This window comes from Scomber japonicus, chromosome 24 (genome assembly GCF_027409825.1).
Source record: "Scomber japonicus isolate fScoJap1 chromosome 24, fScoJap1.pri, whole genome shotgun sequence".
Lineage (NCBI taxonomy): Eukaryota > Metazoa > Chordata > Actinopteri > Scombriformes > Scombridae > Scomber > Scomber japonicus.
The window spans coordinates 6,379,220-6,402,813 of record NC_070601.1 but is presented as its reverse complement, the minus strand read 5'-3'; the positions used below and the strand labels follow the sequence as shown (position 1 = coordinate 6,402,813).

Below are 23,594 nucleotides of genomic sequence, written 5' to 3'. Positions count from 1 at the left end.
GTTTCTAACTTTGCCTGTCAGCTGCCAAAGGGTCACCAGGTAAATGTGAGGGGTCATGAGATGATTAATGGGAGAGGAAAAGGATAAAACAGTTGACAGGTTTTTAACTGTACACTGCTTTTTCTACGTCAAAAGACAAAAGGTTGGAAACTAGGCTACTGGTTTCATCTTTAACCAAGTGTTGTATTTTAAAAGCTTGTTATCCATTGTGTCAAATCTTCATCCAAAGCTGTGAAATGAATGTAGTGGAGTGGAAAGTACAATAATTTCCTCTGAGATGTAGTGGAGTGAAAGTGTAAATTACCTTCAGTGTATTTCCCCAGAAGCTCCATAACAAGCAGTAATGTCCTCACGTTTGGAGATAAAGTTATTATTAAAAGAAAAGGGAATTGTTAAGCATATTTGACTTAATGTAATTAACGACTTTTAGTCTGTTTCATTTTCTGTGGGTTTTAATCAGAATACAAGAATGTAAAGTCAACTAGACCTGTGTTAGGGAATTACATATCATCTACACTGTAAAAAAGAAAAAAGGAATAACTGGACTGACATAACATGCCTCAGGCTTAAAATGTTAAGTCTAACTTTAACTGAACCCTCAAATGTAGGCCATCCAAACACAATGAGCAATTCCCACTTTTCAGTCAATCTCATCATTTTCTTTCTCTCAGAGTCATTTGCTTTTCCCTTTCATTCTTTTAGTTTTCCACAACACTGAGTGAGGCACTGCTCTTGGCTTTGCCCATGGTAAACTTCACCACCCCGCTCATGTCCACACTGGTGTTTTTCAGGATGAGTTTGTGGACCGTCTCGTGGTTTTCCAGGCGGACAGAGGGGCCCGGCACAAGGGTTTCTCCGTTCAAAGTCCAAACTGGAGGTTTGTTTATGGCAACAGACAGCTCACACTGGAAAGACGCTGATTCAGACTCCATCACCTCCACGTCTTCCAGCTCGCTGACCATCGTGAGTGCCTGGGCTGCAGCAGCACAGAAGAAAAGATGTGATATACAGTAAGGCAATAAAGTATTTTGTATTTGGGTTGCAGGTTTTAGAAAACCATGAAATAGCAAGTCTTTTTTATACCCGTTAGTAATGATAATAAAAACAACCCTACCCAACTATAGTAATTTTGTAAGCTAGAGGAGTAAATGTAATGTAAACAACATAATGCACGTTTAATGAAATTTGACATAAATTGCTTAAAATGACACATAACTACGCAGTCCTTGCTCCATGCTCAACTTACCTTCCACCATGAGTTTGGCTTTGGATGTGTGCTCCCCAACTTCAATGCTGTAGGTGCCCTCATCCTCCATGGCCACCTGCTGTATCACCAGTTTATGGCAGCAATCGTCAACCAGGATGTCCACTCGATCGGAGGGATCCAGCTCCACACTGCCTTTATACCAGATGGCACTGCAGCGGGGTGAGGAGACTATGCATTCGAGGATCACCCGGTGTTTCTCCAGGGCTGTCCGGTCTCGCAGGGGTTTAACGATGGAAACTGGGAGTTCTGAAAAGTTTTGAGATTTTGTATAGAAGGTTTTTAAGCTGCTAACATGCCAAAGAAAAGTAGCAAGTTGTATATTATAGGGGTAAATACGGACATACCTTCTACCTCGAGATAAGCTGTAGATTCAACATCTCTGGCTGTGAAGCGTATTTCTCCAGCATCTTCAGCTTTGACGTTACATATCAGCAGGAAGTGTTTGGTCCCTGTAACAGAAACACAATATTAACCACTTAACACACGCCCCTGTTTTTTATGCTGTTAGCCTAAACGACATGCCCAAGTTGTGAGCAGCACAGATCCCACATAGTTTGAGACTCAGAGATGTGTCTGTTATCATTGGAAAGGAAACACACTCAGGATTCTTGTAAAAGTGTCTGTGTGATTCTGTGACTTACTGACAAAGAGTGGCAGAGGTTACAATGATGGGGTTGTTTACTCGCCCATAGGTTTGTCTTTACAATGACATGTGTACAGACATTCAGGGACCTCTCAGCAGGATATAGACACAATGAGGCCACAGCCACAGGTCTTGGCTTCATGCAGTCCAAATTTGGAGTCAAAAGACCAAAAGATGAATTTTTCAGAATTATTGTTCAAAAGGTATGTCCATGCGTTTTCCTTAGGTCCTTTTTGGAGACTCCAAATGGACACTTGGTTACCAAAGCTGTATAACCGCAATCAAACACCTATAACTTCACATCCCCTTTGCCTACAATCAAAATCTTGGTCTCTAATGAAAGCTGACACCATATTATTATTATTATTATTATTATTATTATTATTATTACATATAACCATATTTTTTTGTTTGGCCATATCTATCTATCTATCTATCTATCTATCTGTTTATTTTGGTATAAGTCATATGTCAAGTCGAAGAAGAACCGACCGTGTACCAAAATGCCGAGTGCGTAATGATATATGGTTCAACTCTTTTACGCACAGGGCGCACGCCGGTTACGCTTGGAGTTTGTTTATGGACAGCCAAACTTAATAGCTTAGTGTCATACGCCGTTGGAAACCTCAGACTATTGGCTAAAAGGTTATCAACTTCATTTCACCGAATATTTCCATAGGCTGGAATAGCTGTCAATCAAAGCCATGTCGTCATTGTTGTCGGTCACATGTCCTCATTGGCTTTAGAAACATGTACTGCCTAATCCTAAACACCGATTGGCTTGTGTGTGGTGTCGTCAGAAGCGGAAGAGGCTCACGGTCGTAAACATCTAGTCACGTGTACTCTGAGATGGACGTGCAGGTCAGGAAATGACGTAAACGGACCGTATATGGTTTGTTATTTGTGTTATTACGTTACGTGTTGGACTAAATACATGGACATATTGAGGAAAGTATTTCGGTTTTATGGAAACGGATTTCATATTTCACAAGAATGGATACTTGGCGTGCTGTACAGAAAGTGCTGAGTCATAAGATGAACGTTGTGGATAAAGGGAAGACTTTGAAGGTATGTAGGCATTACAGCTTTTCTCACTTAGCTCAGGGGCTAGCCGAGCTAATTGCTAATACTATTACGGCTGTGAGCAACCATATAAGTCGTGAGTGGTCTTGAATGAATCAGGACAATCTAAGCTTTCCAACGATGTACAGCATGAATATATATGTTTAAGGGTTGGTGTTTAAAACATCCAGAAGAACTTGTGGCTACCTCCTAACATCCGTCCCGTTCCGTAGACGGAACAGCGTGCGTTCAGTGGTTAACTCTTATTAGAAGAACAATTGAAACCAGATGTTTCCCAGCAGTATGCAAGAGGACACTTAATGATTTAATGAACCAAATGAGGAGATATCTTTTAGAAGACTGGTGTTCATTCTTCCTATGGAGTTCCAGAGACTTGGATAATCTATGAAAAGTGGCTGGTTGTGCCCCATGCAGATGGATGGATGGATTTATAAAGTCTCAGCTCCTTCCCAGGCCTTACATTGCCCCATCTGCCCACCACAGGTCCTCTTGCAGGCTGGTGTCACTATTTTAGCGTATGTGTGAATTGTTTTTATTTGTTATCATTACGTTTTCTGTGTTGATATGTGATTCAGATCTAATCTCTTAGGGAAGTGTTAAAGTTGCTTTCATTTTATTCTTTGTACAGTTATAAATGTACAAGTTAAAAAATACATGAGTTGAGATTAATCAACCAGATTTCACTGTTTTATCATTCTGTCATCTCACTTGTGGTTCTCCTATTCTCCCTAGCACCTCTATATTCAACATCACATATATGCTTTATGTTTTCACACCTTTGGTACATTTGTTACTCAGCCTAATGAAGTGTAAGAAATTATTTCTCAATCTTGTCAAAATCATTTATTCCTATCAAGTTTCAACCCCGTGTTTCTCTAACCTTCAGTGCGGGTCTTGATGGTGCTGGTGGGCCGGATCTTGTGGCCATCCTTGTACCATTCTCCGGCAACATCCTCCAGAGAAACGTCACACATGAAGACAGCATTCTGGTCCTCCTTGATGTAAAGGTCTTCCAGATCCTGCACAATCTTCAACTCATGCTCTGTGAGGTCAGTAAATACATTTAGATCAGGGATATTGGAGGCTATAAATAGACATTCATTAAACAGTATAATTTTTTTTTATCAGATGTATTGACACAATTTTTATTACACCACTTCCTTTAACCTCTAGGGGGAGGCATTGTATAAGCTCAAGTTAAACTACTTCAGTGGCTGCACACAATTCAGTGTGCAACTTAGATGAGCCCTGAAATTATTAACATAGGCAGGAATTTAAATTTTCATGTTAAGTTGTTTTTAAGTTTTCACAGGATATGTGTTACTGCAGATGTCCATAAGTGTTTAGACACTTACCATAAACCTCCAGCGAACAGGAAGTGGTGATTTCCCCTGTGTCACATGTATAGGTGCCAGAGTCAGCACGGGAGCACAGTTGGATTTGACAGAACCGCTTCCGGCCCATGGAGTATATCCGACAGTTCTTCCCTGGCTTCAGCTCCGTCCCATTCTGATTCACACAAGGAAATGGACAGAGGTAATCCTCGTGCTTTATCATAGTGTAAAACATTCCAACATTTTTCTACTGTGGTCAAACATATAGTGAAAAGTATTTATAGGTGTGTTTTACCTTGAGCCATTTGACTTCAACATTTTGTCTGGAGAATTCACACTCCAAAGTGGCGGGAAATTCTTCCTCGACACGGACATCAGCCAGTGCTCTCAGAAGAGTGACTGGTGTCTCTGTGAATTTATTCAGTCCAATCAGTCAGTGACCCATAAAAGCAAAAACTTAATCAAATTAATTAGTTCCATAAGCTGGTAGTTACCTTTGACAGTGAGCCTGGCAATTGTTCGCACCCCTTCAGCTGAGAAGAGGATGGTCCCCGTGTCCTCCAGGGTGAGGTTGGACAGAGTGAGGCCATGGACTCGCCCATTGGTGCTCACCCGCCACTGGTTGTTAGGTTTCACCCTGATGCCGTCCTTTTGCCAAATGCCCTCAACATCAGTGTGGGATAGCTCCACCTCAAAGGATGCAGTTTCTCGTTCAAAGGTTTCTTGGTCATTTAGGCCTTTACGGATGATGATTTTACGGGCTAGATTGGATGAGGTGAGAGAGAGCAGTGTGGTTAGATTTGTCTTTTATAAAAACATAAGATGATGTACTTTTTAAGAATTTAATGGGATGTAATAACATAAGTTGAGAAAAGAGACTTTAAGGTATTGCTAACACATTCACTGTACATTGTTAAAAAGACTGTGTTTCAAGGGCAACAAGAGGTGGTTCAAATATAGCCGAGCTAAGTTTAACACATGACAAAAATGACACCAAGGTCTATTATCACAATGTCACTCAGTATCACTATTGTATAACAACGTGGCTGTGTTTCAAAACCCTTTTCTCACTTACAGGTTTAGCTTGCTGTTCTCAGTATCTTTTCAAGTGTGACTTACTGTGAAAAACAATATGTACTGTCTTTTAGTTGGTCAGAAGAGTGGATCAGTCAATTCAAGACCTTTTATTACAAACAGCAGGGAGTGTTGCATTACATTGACTAAATACTTAATACTTATTATAATGCCTCTCCCTTCTGTTATATAGAACAATATACCTTAGAAGTATTATTTGGCAGAAAAGGGCAAAACATTTTTGTCAATTTTGTCAACCACAGAACAAATATTTCAGACATTTGTGATTTTCTTTGCTTATGTATATGTATGTATTTTGTGGTAGAGTTGAAGAGATTAGGCCTCAAACCTCATCAAGTTAAGTATTTGTCTGAGAACGGAAACTCATTGTTTTGGTGCCCCTGAACATGTGTCTTTAATTAATGTCACACAGGAATGTAATATATAGTACTGTAGATGGAGATAATGGGATGTCTTTGGCTGTTATGTGCAATGGTGTGAGTCAGAAAAGTCCATAATCCACGCTCAGTCCCAGTTTGGACCACTTACGTTCTACATTGAGCTTGACCTGTGTCCTGTCATGCAGAGTCTCACAGCGGTAGGTTCCACGGTCTGACAGAGTCAGATTGTAGATGGTCAGACTACGTTTACACCCATTCTGAGCCAGTGTGTGTCGGGGACTGCCTTGAATGACCACCCCTTGCCTCATCCATTGTACCTCGCCTGACTCAAGGCTGATCTCAGTCTCTAAGGTGGCCTCGCCAAATTCCTCTGCCATGACGGCCTCTGCTTTCTTAGTAAACATGACCTGAGCCTCTGATCATGTTGGGGAGAGACAGAAATAAAGGTCACAATGCACTGCTGATTTTACTTAAACCAAAAAAAAAGTTTTAGATAATAAATGGAATTGCACAGACAGGTTTATATCCTCTCTTTTACCCTTAAACGGGGTCTTACCCTGAACTTTGAGGCTGGCCTTGCTCATCGTTCCTTCAGCCTCAGCTGTGATTCTGGAACAGTCTAACATCTGGCACTTTTTGATTACCAGGGTTTGGCATAGGCCATTTTGTGTTGCCTGGAAACGGTCGCCGAGTGTGATGACTTCATTGTCCATGAGCCAGACCAGCTGGACATCTTCAGGAGAAACCACACACTTGAAGGTGGCATCTTCTCCTTCAAGCACGGTGGTGTTGTGGAGCTCAGTGAGGAACTCCACCACCCGAGGCACTGAGGAGACAGAAGGAAGTTTATAAACCTGCTACTACTTGTTGAAATGACAAAAAATCAGAGTTCGGGCATACTTACTCTCCACTCTAAGCGTTGCCACAGTCCTGTCATCTTTGGACTCACAGGCATACTCCCCAGCATCCTCTCTTGTTAATCGGTGTATGGTCAAGCTTCTCTCCACTCCATCTGCCCGAATGGAAAACCTTCTGCTTGGAACCACCTCTACGCCATTCTTCAGCCACTGGACGTCTGCTTTTGGCTTGCACACCTCACAACGAATGGTCACCATACCGTCAGCATGGGCCACAGTGTCTTGGAGCGGTCTTGTAAACCTGATTCTCATTTCTGTGATACAGAATTTCAAAGTTATTATCAGTTTTTAAACCAGCAATGCTTTCAGATGACAAGATAAAACAAAAGTTTTTACCTTTTACCAGCAGGCTGAAGTGAATCTGGTCTGTATTGACATCGCAGGTGTACTCGCCCGCATCAGAGCGCTTCAGAGGTTCAATGGTGAGAGTACGCTCATGATCCTCCATGAGCATTTTGTAGCGTTCGCCCTCAATAGGTGTCCAGTTTTTGAGCCAGCGTACTAGAGCACCTTCCTTGGATACATAGCTTGTCAAGGTCACGCTCTCTGCTTCATAACCAGTCACTACAATGTCATCCTCCTTGTGTATAAATGTAACTGGTGGCTCTTTCATGAAAATGGACAGAGGTGAATATTAGATTCATAAGTATATACATTTCTTTCAGTGTGCAAAGTCTTAACCTCCACATAGGGTTCATACCTTGAATCCTGACAACGCAGATCATCTTGTCATTCACAGCATCACACGTGTATTTCCCGGAATCTGAGTGTTGGACATCTGAGATCATAATTTTCCTCAGAGTGCCATAGCACTCAATGCAGGTACGGGAGTCATTGATGAGCAGTCTGTCATTGCAATACCACTCAACAGGGGCGCTGGCACGGGACACCTCACAGGCCAGGATTAGGTCATCTCCTGCTACCAACTCCTGATAGTCTGCGTCATTTGAGTTGCCCACAATGGTCACTGGAGGCTCTGAGACCAACAGAGGAAAAGGACAGTTTTTATAATTTAAGGCACATTTTTTAACCAGTTTGTTAAATTAATAAAAAAATAATAATTTTACCTTCTACAGTAACCTGGAACATGATATTATCATCTCCAACATCAAGGAAGTACTCTCCAGAGTCTCCAAGTTCAGCATTGAGGATGACCAGTGAACGAAAAGCGCCTTCCTCTTCCTCGCAGAACCTTTCGTCATCCTCAATACGACAGCCATCCTTATACCATTTGCTGATGCCGTTTGCTCTGGAGAGCTCACACTCCAGCACAATGTCATCAGAAGTCATAGACTTAAGATTTGTTTTCATCTCTGACTTTCTTAAGATATTCACTGGAGGCTCTAAGGATGCAGAATTACATGTTTTGAATTAACATGATATGATGGTAAAATGGTGTCAACATGTAATCATACAATCATCAGTGATTGATTGCCTTTTGGGTTACATATTGTTTTCATCATTGACCATTGCCTCTTACCTGAAACTTCGACCTGGAAATCAATGCTATCATCAACAGCATCACAGGTATATTTCCCAGATTCAGCTGGAGAAGGAGACTGGATGGTGAGACGTCGAATTAACCCATCCTCTGTGATAGTCACATTACTGCTCTCCTCTACTTCTTTGCCATTTAGCCACCACTTCACTTCTGCATTGGTCCTAGACACTTTAATCTCAAGCACGATTGGTTTCCCAGCAACACTCTCCACTTTGTCAACCATGTCTTGGGGGCGAGTAAGTGCCACTGGTGGCTCTGAATGAAAAAGAGGAATAAAGTCATTAAAAAGAAAAGAGGAAAGATTGATAAATGATAAGAATTATATCAAAATTGGATACATTTTAGTGAATATCTCCATCGTTGTGTTAAATAATAACTGATATAATTCATTCTTACCAGCAATAGTCACCAAGAAGGCAATGGAGTCATCTTCAGTGTCACATACATACTCCCCTGTGTCATCTACAGTGGTCATGGGTATAACCAGCCAGCGTTGGGCCCCATCCATCTCTAGGATCAGGTTAGGGCCCTCTTCCACCTCCAGGCCATCTTTGAACCACTTCACAGGGGCGTCCGACTGCGAGATCTCACAATTGAGCTCCAGCCTCGTAGAGGCCAAATTTGTCAGCTCAATCTCTGATTCACTGGGGTGAATTATTCGTACTAGTGGCTCTGGTGCAGAAAGAGGATATTATTGTAACCATCCACACATTTATAGTAGACATATAATCTAAAGTACACACAAAGGGAAATTTCAGTCTCACCTGTTACATTAAGCTGGAAGAAGACAGAGTCTCCATCTGTTTCGCAGACATACTCTCCACTGTCTTCTGCCTTGCCACAGAGGATGGCCAGCCTCCTGTAAGGACCCTCAGATATCAGTTGGACATTGTTGTTCTCCTCTACCTCTTGACCATCCTTGGACCACCGCACCCTCCCACTGGAGCGAGACAATTCACACTGCAAGTGGATCTGCTCTGAGATGTAGCTCTCCATCACAACATCGTCCTTAGGGTCCACAATCATCACTGGAGGCTCTGTGTTTGTATTTGTGTGAGGTACAATTAGGTCAATTCATATTCATATTATTAACAAGAAAGTTTCTTAGAAATGCTTTAACACTATTAGGGCCAGGTCCCTGCAGTGTACCTCTGACATTGACTGTGAACTCCATGCTGTTTTTTCCTGCTTGGCAGGTGTAGCTGCCAGCATCTGAGGTTTCTGCAGAGCGAATGATCAGCCGCCTCATGGTTCCCTCTGCCTGCAGAGTGATGTTGTCATTGGGCTGAATCTCACAGCCGTCCTTATACCTGGGACACACCAAATCAGACACAGACAACTGTAAAGACAGGGTTTTGAATTACACTTCATATGATAACCATTTTAAGATTTCAGTCATATACTACCAAAACACAAAGGTTGGCAAATAACTCAAACAGACATATCTATTGATTTTCTGTTAACCATTTTCAAGGCTGTAAATTCAAAAATCACTGATACTGTCTGTAAATAAACAACATGTCACAAAACACTTAATGCATGATAATTAAAAGCAGAATTTGAAACAGGGCACATATAAAAGCTAAAGATAATAGGTATTTTTTTTATACATTTATTTTAATAGGACTTTACTCCTTACCAGACGACTTCAGCATCCTCTTTGGAGACGTGACAGAGCAGAACGACGGGGTCGAGCTCCATGCTGCTCTTATGGAGCTCTTCCTCAGGTGCTGGGCTGAAACTCACAGGAGGACCTGGAAAAACAGAGGAAAGAGGACGAATGTCAACTGCTGGAAAACAAGGTACTGGAGGACAAACTTACCTCTTGAGTACAATTTGGTTAGACCAAATAAACAAACTCGACTAGTGGTTATTTTCATTGTTGATTAAAGTATTATTTTTAAAATGTATTTATTTATTGTTTAGTCTTTACTTTTTTTTGAAAAATAGTGAGAAATGTCATTACAAAATCCCAGAGCCAAAAGTGACAATTTAATGTTGCTTATTAAATTTCTATTTGTAAAAATAAGAAAAAAATTTCTATCAGTTAACAAAAACAATTCACTCATTTGTCTAAATTGCATTTTGTATTTCATATAGTTACATATAGTATGTGAATGAGTTCTTAAATCCTGGCTTAGACCCAAAATTCATCCGATTTTCAGAAACCTTTTACCTTCAACGTCCACGTTAAATTTGATGACGTCCCCTGAAGTTTCACATGTATATTCTCCCGAGTGAGACTGGTCAGCTGATTGGATCACAATCCTCCTCATGTTCCCATCTGATTGGATGTTGAGGCCATCGCTCACCTGGAGTTCTTCACCATCTTTGAACCAGGATACTTTAGCAAAGGGGTGTGAGACTTCGCAGTAGAGCACAATGGCATCACCAAGCTCCACCTTCTTCATGGTGTCTAATTCTGGGAGAGGGTTGAACTTCACCACAGCAGCTGTAAAAACAAACTCAACATTAATATTTATAACATTTTATAGCATTTAGCAGAATTGCCCGATTTTTACACCTACGTTTAACATTGAGAACTGCTGAATCCCGGACTCCATTGGCTATGAATGTGACCTCTGCTGTGTCCTCTGTACTAAGAGTTTCATGGATAACCAATGAGTGCTGTGTTTGGGACTGTTTTATCAAGTATCGTCCACCATGTTTCAGTTGAGCACTGTTCAGAAACCAGGTTCCAACCATTGAGGCAGATAGTTCGATGGAAAAACTAGCATCCTCTCCTTCAGTGACCTCACAGCCTCGGAGGCGACTGCGAATTTTTGGCCCAGGAACTAAAAGACAGAATTAGAAGTTGTCAAACAATCACATAGTCCATTTTTGAAGCATGTCATACGCATCCAGAAAAAAAATGTGAATACTATATTGGTGGATATGTTTTTACACACACACAAAAATATATTTTTGTGGAAAGAATCCTCAAGTGGTGACAAATTTGTTAGCATGATACTTTACGGTTGACAATAGACTTTGACCATTAGGACCTCAATACAGACCAGGTTTAACACATGTACAACTCTACTTCACAGTTACCCACCCAGATGGACAACTTTCTGAAACTCCACATGGCCGCTTCGCCCATATTTGTTGATGCAACAGACACGGAAGCGGTAGTCGCCCTCACACGGCACGCTGTCACCAGTGACCTCGGCTGTGGTGGAGGACTCCGAGGTGAAACACTTCTGCCACTCCTGCGAGCCCACTTCCTGTCTCTCCACCACGAAGATGGAGCGGGTGCTGGTCTGGCTGTTGGGGGCAGGAACCCAGGTGAGGAGAGCACTGTTTGGGCGTTCTACGTCCATTTTGACTCCAACAGGACAGATAGGAGGGCAATGTCTTGTGGCTAAAAGGGGAGAAGGATGAAGGATCTTGAATTAATAAAGAAAAGGTTTGATTTGAGAAGTAGTTTGTTAGACCCTGAACTTTAAGGTTATTTTACCAGCTACTATTAGAAGCTATTAGGACCCAACCCTACTATACAGTCTCCCAATTAAGTCTCCAAAACAATCATTATCTTTTTCTATAGCACTGATAAGACCAATGAATTTAGAGATACAGCATAAGATCGACATGCCTTGAGCTGAAGAGGGTAATTATCATTGTCATAACTCTTTATATGGGTCATTTTCAAGATATAACAACATTTACATGTCAAAATGTCAGAGAAAAATGGTAACAAATGAAAATAATGAAATTGTCACTTGCACGGTGTAAGTTACTCAGGATCCCTTTCAAAGTAACTCTGAAAACCATGAAACAAACAAGTAGCCATTAACCTAAACTAAACATACCTTTGACTTTGAGACGTGATGAGGTCTTGGATCTCCCTGCGACAAAGGTCACTACCCCCGAGTCTTGGTAGGCCACATTGACAAAGACCAGAATATGAGTTTTCCCAAAAGACTTTAGGATCGTCTGATGTGTCTCATGCAACTTAAGACCATCTTTGAACCAGTGGACCTCCATGTCGTCGTCTTCCACCTCCACGCAGAACGCAGCATTCTCACCCTCAAGGACCTCCAGCTTCCGGGGAAGTTTACGAATGATAGTACCTGTGAGTACAAGACATTACTTTTTTTAGAATGTGTATTTATTAATGGGTTGTTTTTTTAACTTGTTGTTCCACTTATACTCTCCATTCAGTTCCTCTACATTGTAGATTTACACTTACATCAAGCAGATACATTTCTCTGTTGAAGAGCCAGTTTAGCCAGTAACCTGGTCCCCAAGTGACAAGCATTTTCAACTTGAAATATTAAAGGATCATATTACCAAGAGGTTCTTTAATATAGCTCTATTTAAATGGTGGACATTGAGATGATACAGGTTTAACCTTTGTTGAAGAGTTCAGTTTTAGCATTTAGCTGCAAACATTTGAGGAATGTAATTATAGCATATTTAGTTTGAATTAGTAAGTTCATCCCAGACCGCAAATATGGTGTAATTTTAATGCAACATACCAACGTTAAACATACCTTTAACTGATAACTCTGCAATACTCTTTCCTCCGTCTGGCATCTCACAGAGATACACTCCATCGTCGTCAGTGCCAACATCATGGATGGTGAGTCTTCGCTTGGTGCCTCTCTGCTCCATTCCGTACTTACTGCTGGGCATCAGCCTCTGGTCCTCCAGGTACCAGGCAGTAAGAACCGACTCTTCAGGAACCTCACACTCAAGTACAGCAACATCCCTCTCCCTCACCTCCACGTCTTTTAATGGACACTTGAAGCGCACAGGTGGGCCTGAAGAACAATGTAAATGTATATTAAGGTATGCATGTTTTGATTGATTGAATGAGCACAAATATGTATTAAGTTCTGAAAACAAGGAAATATTGCAGTATGACAGCGGGAACAGTACATTTAAGTGATATTTCTTGACTTCAGCTTTTGCTGGATGTGCTATTAAAGCAATTTGGCTGAAGTTCATTACCCAGACAGTAGGAAAATACTGAAAAGCATTAAACAAGTTTAAAAAGAACTTTGCAAATAAAAATAATTGCCAACTAATCTCTAAAACTCTTTGCATTTATTTTCTACCAAAAGCTTGCCATTTAAATTAATCCCTAATCCCACAAGAGCAGGGTTTAAACTAGGATCTGTTGCTGTTATGCCACTGATTATTATCTGTATATTAAGGACTGGCATGTTGACCCGACACTACACTGACATGTCTGATAGAAGCAGCTGGCACAGTGCAGTACTATGCATATGAAAAGCTATGTGACCCAGAGAATTATCTGCCCATTACGAAGGGATTAGGACAAAATAATTAACCACTTTAAAAGGTGATGCCATGCATTTTTACAAAACACGCAAAGCAAATACCCTCGACATATGCAGCTTATGACCTAATGTTTTCTCTGTGTGGCTGGAGATCTGCATCAGACATATAATGAGTCATTCATTTTGGATGATCTGCAGTTGTTAGTTATTTGCTACATCCACTGTCTCTTGTCTCTCTTTAGCATCTTGTTAGTTTCTGAGATATTTTGAAACATTTTTAGTAACTTAGAAGAGCTTTTCATCAACTTTAAGTGCTGAGAATTTTTTTTTTTACACGTATACATAGATTCTGATGCTGTATAGTATTTTTTCATTGTTAATTAAATGGGTATTTGTTTTTTATCTATCTGGCAACATATTTCTGTATTGGTCTATGCTGTTCAAAGTAGCAGGAGGCTAAAGAAGCCAGATGTGGGGTACACCCTGAACAGGTAGCTTAAACAGTCTATTCAGAGTCCTGTTTCAAGATTAGCATTTGGAGAAAATCCAAAACCATCACAAAATAATAGCTTGCTTTAAAATCAAACCATTGTATTTATTTATTCTGGAATTACATTCATTTAAGTGACAAATTGAAGAATATTTTATGTCATTTTAAAGTTGATGTTGTGTAGAAATATGTGTTTTGTTGAGTTAGGATTGCAGGAAAAGCAGATTTAGTACAAACAGGGAAGCATCTCTTACCTTTGACGGACAGATGAACAGCACTAAGGGTGTTCCCCAGAGCATTTGATGCCGCACACACATACAGTCCAGTATCCTGCACCTTACAGTACAGAACTTTCAGCGTGTAGTAACCTTCTCTGTCCTCAAATATCAAATGGCGCCTTCCGGGCTCTAGGGGCATGCCATCTTTCTTCCAAATGATCTCTGGTTTTGGTTTCCCGGTCACTAAGCAGCGAAACTTAGCGTGTTTCCCCTCTGCCACTGCAAACTTCTTGACTTTAGCTGAGCTGACATGTGGTTCCTCTTTAGCCTTTGACAAACTGAGTCTCCCGCCTCTGTGCTTTGGTGACCATTGGCTGTTAGTGTGACTGTTTGAGGCCATTTTATTCTCATCTCGCTCAGGTACCAGCTCAACAAGAAGGACAGCACCAGCCAAGGCCTCACCGTTGCAGTTTACGGCCTTGCAGGTGTAGACACCTTTGTCTGGCATACGCGTCCTGTAGATCTTGAGCTGGAACCAGCCACCATCTTGTTTGCTCACGCTGAAGTGGGAGCTCTCAAAGATGTCATTCAGCTTCTTGCCATCTTTTTCCCATACCACCTCAGGCACAGGCGTGCCCCAGATTTTGCAGGAGAAGGCGGCATCTTCGCCTCTGTCCACACGCAATGAGAGGGGCTTGATGAGAAATCTTGGTTTATCATCAGATGTTAAATCAATCTCTTCATGTTTTTCGTTAAACTTGCTGTTCCACTTGTGCTCTCCGTTCCGACCCTCTCCATTCTCTTTCTTGTGTTCACCATTTTGCACTGTGCAGTAGCCATTCAGGTGTCCCTCTAATCCTCCATTCTCTTTTATTGGTTGCTTCACACCATTGACCTCTAATTGCCTTTGCAACCCTTCCTGTTGTTGGGCCTCCCCCTCTACTTTAAGGGAGGCTGCTGCATAGGTTTCACCTATGCTATTTCTAGCTTTGCAGATGTACTGGCCAGCATCCTGCTCGGTCACTCCAGTAATAGTCAGCAGGTATGCTTTTCCATCCTCAGAGATCTTATAGCGTCCCTCACTCTCAATCTGTACATTTTTACGCTCCCAGATCACATCAGGACGAGGGTCACCACCAATCTGGCACCTTAGTGTGGCAACTGTGCCACACTGTGCCAATACAGGCCGTGGGTAGCCCAAAACACGAGGAGCACCTCCAAAAATATCCATGATAATATCAATCTCTGATGATCTTCTCTGTTTCTCAAAATAATCCTCTTGTCTTTCTTTTAGTATCTTTGAAAGAGGAAAAAATGTATATTTCAGTAGGTAATCCAGTTCAATGGAAACAAAGATTCAAACATTTGCTGAACTAGCCCAGACGACAAGCTGTGACTGGACTTAAATCCAAAATCACAATCTAAACACTTAACTCCCCAAATTATATTGACTGAAATGCAGTTTTACTTCTGGCTGCTGTAACACATTGACCTGTATATTTCTGTTACTAGTTACTACTAAACATGTTTAGTAATGTGTTTATCATATTTCATACTTTAGTTAGGGGGTTTTGAACAAACGTAAACCACTCTAGGTTGTCTTACAGCTGGTGCTGTAACTCATTGAAGAGTATATTTATAAAGTAGTCTGTCCAAAAAAAGACACCAGAGACCATGTGTCACATAGCACACAAACTCTGCAGTGACACACCTGCAGTCACAAACTAAGACTAAACTGACCCATCAATGTATGCATGTGCACTGTAGTTTTTCCAGTTGTGTCCCTTCTGATGGATTTTCATTGTTTCTGAAGTGTAGCATTGTTATGTTGTCTGCACCTTTAATGTACAGCAACATGTGTCATTTGTTATCTGAGGCTAAGTTGATCGTTCTTGATATAGATATTAGAGCTTGTTGAGATGTTGATCAATTTTATAGGAGTCAGTGAAAATGGTTTGTCATTCACATGTAGCTAATTTGTTTCTTTTCCTCATGTTGTCACCATCTTGCCTTTGGCATCAAGAATTGTGACCATCCTCTGTTATGTGGCACACCAAGGACAGATCATATGTGCTCAAGTCATGGATGGAAAATAGAAATTAAGATACAACCTCACATAAATCTTAAGTAAGTGTGATAAAGAGCAGTTAAGACATTAAGCTACTCACAGATCGTATTGTTGGCACATGGATAGAAATTATTCCACTTAAGTAGGCCTGAATATTAAATATCAGTACCAACAGAGTCACATAAAGTCAGAAAGGATATCAACATAGTGCACTGGCTAAAATTTACCAGAAAATGTACACTTCTCAAATGTTATCTATACCCTTCAAAATTGTGCTTTAACCCTGAAAAAGGCTAAACTTACCAGTCTTGTGAGTCCCCCTCTTAAAGCATACCAACGCTGTTGTGCTGTTTACTTAAAGACAGTGCCCTCATAATGTTCAAGCTTGCTTCAGTTTAATCCAGATGACCGGTGGCCTTCCTTTTAAATTAATCTTTGACCTGTAGATGGCAGATGTCCGTTCTGTTTGCTCTGGACAATAATCAAGCTCTGTGAGATGCCTCAGCTCTTGTTACTTTTTCCAGCCTTTGGTTGGTGTTGTTTGTTTGTTGATTCTGCGTCACATCAGATGTTTCTCTTGATTTTTGAAAGTCAAAGCCAGTAAAGTAAAGTCTTCCATTCACACTTGGTGACCCGTAGTATCATGTCTTGATTATTCCCCTTGGTTTGGTGTGAAGTTGCTGGTGGCAGAGAGGAAAATGACCACAGTCTTCCAGCTAAGTGCTTGGGTTATTTGTCAGCCCTGATACTGTCATTGTCCAACAGCTTAAGAGTGAGAGAGAGAGTTGGAATAGGGGGTGGAGGGCATTAAATGCTTTCGCAGCTGCTGCCACTGCAAGCCACCCCCTAAAAATACCAGCAGCTTCGATGACAGTGGTCCAAGATAAAGTTAGGCTCTCCATTCACAGACCTTGGCTCACTAAAGATAGAGGGGAGGCCGAGCTCTGAGATGGATCACTCAGCTCAAAAGATATCCCGAGATAAACCTCAGAAGAGAAAGGACACCCCACCTGCTAGAGCTCCTTGAGTCATGAGTCATGTTGACCCATAAATAGGGTCAAATTAGAGTCACATCAATACAAGAAAAGGTTTGTTATGGCGTTATGATCTAAAGAATTAATACAAACAAAAAGACAATAATGAGGATTTTAGGATGACATAATTTTGAAAGCTCAGAACATTTATTCATAAAATACCTTCAGTTTAGGTTCGACATGGTCAAAAATATGTTTCAGGAACCTTTTGTTATTTATTAGTTATCATAATAATCATCCTAGCACAGTCTAAGAAAATACTCATTTATCACTTCTTTTAATTTAACTACTTTGATAGTTCAGGTTTGATAAGCTGAAAAATGTTTGATACAGGACTCTATTGGGCTAATCGAGATGGAACTTATATAAAGTAATATTTGAGAAAGTGGACAGTGGCATTTTAGATTTTTATCAAATATGATGTCTAATTTGACCAGTTTGTCCTATGATGCTTCAATACATGCATCTGAAATCTACATTTTGAAATTTTAAACTTTACCTACACCTCCTCAAATTCAGCCAATCATTGCATAACATAATGATACTGGACTGGTTTAGGAGTTACATGCCAGAACAGGACACTGAGATATGAGGGTTGAAGAATGGATGGACACCTCTATAAAATGTGTAGTTTTTAAAAATATTTTTTCCTCCTAACAAGTACCTGTACTTATGTGGTTAACAATGGCCTCTTACCATCACAGATTTGAATCCAGCGTTGACACTCATTTCCTGAATTCTCAGACAATAGCCCTCTAAGCTATCTCTTCAAATGGAGTGGTTCGAACAGCTAAAGCCACAGATACACACTGCAAACTGTCGTCATAGATATTTGACCTTCAGTGTAGGTTGCATAGTTTCAATCCCTTTGTGACGGTTGCTCGTTGACTCCACTTGACATACCATCTCTAACACAGATGTGCTCCAAAATTCCCATTAAACGAAGAATACTCAAAGATATGGACAGATGTAGAGGGGTTTTTTTTTTAGATGTTAAACAGAAACATTTGACCTTATCTAAAAAGTATGTAAGTAAACTATTTGCTGAATGAATCGCCGTGTCATTTGGAGGACTCACACCACAGTGATGGCTCCATTTAAGGCTGCTGGTACCTCTGACATTCACATCCATGCAGTCATCTCTGCAGCTGTTAGGTGCGATGACCACACCAGGAATCAAAAGCACTGTGTTGCTCTTTGTCCTGAGATTGGGTTTCAATATCAATCGCTGAAGAGGATTGACAGAGACCCTGGGTGTCTTAACTGGATGTCAATCAGCACAGTTTGAGAACAAGTAAACCTTTTTCAGTTCAATGTTTTTCATCCCTCTTTCTACAAATGTTGCTTCCTATTAGGTAAAGTCAGATTATTAACTTATTAACCAAAATATACAACATTCAAAGTATAAATTCAGCTTTGCACTTATCGCCACTTGTCTCCACAGAGAGTCTTGGCTTTGTTATTTTTTTACATCCTTGTGTAAACCTGATCAAGTCTTAACCGTATGTGGCTTTAAACATATCCGTATTGCTCATTTACAGGTTAAAACAACAATGGGTGCTTAGAGCAGAGACGCTAACATTGACAATGATAGAGTAGCGGTGCATTTAATATAAAAAGTGGACTCAACTTGTACAACATTCCCAGATTTCTCTCAACTTTAACTGGGTTGTTTTCATCTGTCAGCCAATGTCTTTTAGTTAGATGTCAGTACTAGTGAGCTATTGTAATTCTAATTGAATAATTGTAATTTCATTGAATTTTAAAGGGAATTTATGTGACCTTTTTTCAGTGGTGAAATAGATAAGAGGATTAAAGGGGGAAAATACATTTCTGCTAATATAGTTCAGATAAACTGACCCTAACCCATACCTTTACCTAACAGTAACCTTAACCACTGACCCAAAAATCAGCTTTTTCCCAATCAGACAAGCCATCACCAATTAAATGGTCCTAAATCTTAAATTTGTCCCCAAAAGTGGCCTGTGGCAGATGTTGTGTATATTTTAAAAATACTGCCCAGTAGATGGAGCTAAAGATTTATTTTCAGAGGATGAATCATTGAACCTGAGACCAAATGAATCAAAGGTAAACTCTTCATAATATGAAGGAAAATGAGCAAGCAAGTAGTCTTTAGGTCACTGATTACAGCACAAATTTGGTTCTTTGATCTGTAAAGATTCGTTACGTCACATGTTGATCATTATAAGTGCCCATAAGAAGTAACATCCAGATTTAAGTTGTCATTGACTCTTTAAACTGCAGTGGGGCTATAATGAAAAAAGTAATTATATGAATTTAATGCTAAATTATCTAAACAAAATGTAAACAATCATATCAGAAAAGTGTAATTTGTTCATGAGGGACTTGAATGACCTTTTGTCCCTGAAGAAGAAGTGCAACTCCATTTGAAACCAATTGTACTGTAAAAACATAGCGTCTCATTGTAGAACTAAAGTTGTATTAGTCCTCATGATCTTATGTGGGAAACTCTCACTTCTTATTGGAAATCTGTGAAAGCATTTTATGACCCCAGAGACTTGAAGGAGTGTGTTGAGATGCACGTACACACTTCAGCACAGAACTCTATCCCTCAATCTTGAACTCGATCAGTGCACTGAAAGAGAAAAGTTCGTGTATACTGAGAAACAAGGGGGAGGTAGAGAAAGTGGTAGATGATAGAGAGACATGCAGAGAGGGAAAGAAAGATCAAACATTTTTGTCAGGTGACCTTTGACATTTTAGCTCCTCCTTCTTCTCCCTGCAACCTGCAAGCATGCTGGGAGAAACAACAAGGGATTCTGGGAAAGACAGGAGGAGGGCCTTTTTGTAAAAAGAAATATAAACAACATCTGTGTGGATGTGTGTGAGGCAGATAGAGGAGAGCATGTATTTAAGCCCCAGTTGTTTTTCAAAAAAAAAATTATTATTAGATTTCTTTCCCCACCAGGAATAATTTTAGCTGTGATTCAACATCTGCCCCAGATTTAGTGGTAGTGCAGACTATGGCACTAAAATAATTTGTATTTCTTAAACAGCTGCTTGAAAATTTAGCACTCCTCTTCAGTCATCGTCACACTTTCAGCACTTTCAGCACTAAAAAAAAAATCAAACAATCAATGAAATATAACTGAACTGAAGCACAAAATCACTGATATGTAAAAAAAGAAAAAAAGGATGAATTAGGAATTAATTAGCTTGAGTCTTGAGAGCAGCAGTAGGTAGTAGCAGTATGGGAAAACCTAAAACCTAAAAATATTGACACCACAAGACTTATTCTTTAATCTAACAGAGCAGGCATTATTTTCTGAACACTTATTGTCCTCCTGAGGATCAAGCATGTGACCTTCAGGTTAAAGGGTTGGTGAGACCTCTGCCTCCAGTCAGCACCTCTCATATTAAAGTTTGAACTTGCCAACCATCAGAAGTTAGGTCAAAATTTTCCACTCCCATGGATTGAACTGCTTTGGGAGGGTAACAGTTCAGTTTCAAAATGGTTAAACCGGTCTTTTCAATCTCTGCACATGTGTGAAGGGCTTTTGATTCAAATGCAGATTCATTCTCCTGTTAACTTTCAATCAAAAGTTGCTCTGAGCTCACAGCAGGAGAGTTAGCTACACCAGCATTTATCCCCAAGCTCTGAGCAGTTCATGTTTGTATTGTGTGTAAACTCAGACCTGTATTATGTGTTCTGCTGCGTATAGCTGATACACTCCGATCCTGGATTTGGCCTTAAGTCAGCTCAATATTGTATTTGTTTTAATAATGAGGGTCAGATGTTGCATTGGATAAATATTGCATTACCTCTCATGATCAGAAGCAGATGTTGAGCGACGAGGATAAAGGCTCCCTGATGAGAAAAACAGACACACACTCACAGCTGATAGAGGGCAGAGGAGTACTGTGTCTTCTCTTCTGCACTTTGAAGAGCAGTGTGCCTGGATCAATCTGTTTCCAAATGATCTGTCTTTGCTCATTAAGCTACATGTAAAATGTAGTTTATTGATTTAATCAGATTACACAAATCTGCAAGTCACAGTTAGAAAAAAAAAGTAAGAACAGAATGACTTTTTATGTAGAAATTGAATTAGGGCTGCAGCTTTCATTATCGATGAATCAAATTTATTTTTTCATTAGTCCATCAATTGTCTTGTTAATAAAGTGTCAACATGTGGCAATTTTCCAGAGTTCAAGGGGACATCTACAAATTGTTTGGTATGTCCAATCAACAGTCCAGAACCCAAATATAATCAGTCCCTCATCTTAAGTAAATGTAACAGTTCAAAAATATAAAAGTAGTGCATTACAAGTGAAAGTTCTGTGCTAAAATGTACAGAAATATTGACAGTAAAATGTACTTAAGTTCAAAGTAAAAATACTCAATGCAGGATCAGCAGCTCCTGACAGTTATATTATTCTATGTATTTGAATATTAGATTATTACAGCTCATTTCAACAATATTTTATGGCCTCATTTAAGGTTTTAAAAATCTTAATCATCAAATTACCTACTAATTGTAGTTGTGAGATATAGTGGAGAAAATGTACAATATTTAAAGTACTTCAGAATTGCACTAAATGGGTAAATGTACTTAGTCACAGCATCAATTACAGTTCAATGTTTATTTTTTATAGATTTTTTTCAGATTTACAGAGTCATTTAATTACTATTTTATTTAAATATTCATACTCTATATTTTATTTGACCTTTATATGTACATTGATTACATCACTAATCTAAATTTAATTAAATTCTGCAGATTTGAAAGCAAATTTTTAATAAATGAAAATGTAGTTACACAATAAACAGCGTTGGCATCGTCCCATCTGGATGTCGTACCACATTCAGAAAGCCTATAGGTGCTACACACAGATGATGACAATTCATTGACATTTTATGCCTGTTCATTGAGTAATGTAAAGCAATGTTGCTGGAAGTCAGCTGACCTGAATGCAGCAGAGATGAGAGCAATTTACTGCACACTGACATTTGTGCTCATGCAGTTACGTAATGTGCAAAGGTCTTTAGGAGCAGATGTGGATGTAAATTACATACCATCACATACACACACACACACACACATACGAACACACAGATAGGGGGCCCCTCAGACAGATGTGGGAGGAGAAATATGCCGTCACATCACTGGGTCGCCGCTGGCAACCATCTGCCACAAATGCTGACCCTTCAACTTCAGCTGATCAGTCTCAGCTGACTCTTTCACGCTCTCATTTCCTCTCTTGTGTTGCTTCATCTTTTCCCGCTTTGTCTTCCATCTTCCTTTGAAAGTGGGCCATCACAAAGCTTTCTGTTGTTATTGAAACTAAAACTCGTAGTAATTATTACGATAAACAGCAACAAATCTGGCAGTTTTATAAATGATCCTTGTGAATATGTGTGTGTGTTTGTGCCCCTGGGCAGCAGGTGTCCAGCTATACATCCTCCAAACACACAGCTGGCTTTGAGTGACTTATGTCTCTAATTAGTTAATTAGTGGCACGTTACCTAACGAACATGTGTGAGAAAGGGAGAATAAGAGAAGGAACGGTAGAAGAAAATATGTAGTAACGTGCAGAATTGCTTGATGCTTGTTTGGTACGTTAAAAACTGAAATGACTTGTACTGAGTTACAGATCAGAAATTGTTTTTCACATAGTTGGTTTCATTATCCAGTCCATGACCACACTATTATTTTAATAAAAATGGAAAATCTTTTTTTCAGTGTTCTCACTGGCCAGTTTTAAAAAAAAAAGCTGTGGAGCCTGTTTTAAAGTTGAAAATGCTTTATCATTTTAGACAGAGGAGGTCAAACTGACATTTGAACCTTCACAGACACGATGGAGTAATGCCACTCATACACTGTGATGTGTGTTTGATCAAAGACAGTCACAGGTGACAGAATGGAGGTTAAACTACTGGGGGAAAAAAACGTTTTTGACAGCCGTATCTGATAAGAAAGGTGATCTATCACCACTTGTCAGGGAGTACACGGAATGGCACAAGAACAGTAAAAAAGATCATTTATTGGCAACTGAAATGAACAAAAGTAGCAAATTATTCACAATTTCAAAAAAAAAAAAAAAAAACTACAGAAAATTATTTGAAATGATGAATAGACCTGATCTATCTTTATTTGCACATCAACATCAAACAAAACCAACATATTTTAAGTTGCTTGTCAGAGTGTAAGAGGCCATCTTAGGTCAGGAGAAGACATGAAATAAGAACAAATAGCTCAAATATTTTGGAGGTTATCTCTAAATTATTCCCACTGCTTTGTGTCATGTGCTTTTTCAAATGGCTTAGTTTGAATA

At 39.8% G+C, this 23,594-nt stretch overlaps 2 protein-coding genes across 2 annotated transcripts in view; one reads left to right on the top strand and one right to left on the bottom strand.

Moving 5' to 3' along the window:
* Positions 1 to 325: 325 nt before the first annotated feature.
* Positions 326 to 15,408, bottom strand: obsl1a (obscurin like cytoskeletal adaptor 1a). The gene is made up of 23 exons (XM_053314434.1): positions 14,994 to 15,408; positions 14,214 to 14,915; positions 12,717 to 12,986; positions 12,033 to 12,293; positions 11,279 to 11,584; positions 10,749 to 11,015; positions 10,397 to 10,672; positions 9,860 to 9,974; positions 9,370 to 9,530; positions 8,985 to 9,257; positions 8,617 to 8,892; positions 8,200 to 8,475; positions 7,787 to 8,062; positions 7,420 to 7,695; positions 6,359 to 6,628; positions 5,951 to 6,217; positions 4,822 to 5,088; positions 4,623 to 4,735; positions 4,349 to 4,502; positions 3,874 to 4,035; positions 1,612 to 1,716; positions 1,247 to 1,513; positions 326 to 976 (listed from the first exon to the last, which is right to left on the bottom strand). Exons 1-23 carry the CDS (start codon positions 15,406 to 15,408, stop codon positions 699 to 701), a joined length of 6,033 nt encoding a protein of 2,010 aa, XP_053170409.1. The 3' UTR covers positions 326 to 698.
* The window catches only part of LOC128354173 (sodium/potassium-transporting ATPase subunit alpha-1), a 45,963-nt gene continuing 35,330 nt past the window's right edge, over positions 12,962 to 23,594 (top strand). Inside the window, exon 1 of the mRNA XM_053314437.1 lies at positions 12,962 to 12,980. The gene's annotated coding sequence lies outside the window, so the exon portion shown is untranslated. The remainder of the gene's footprint in view (positions 12,981 to 23,594) is intronic.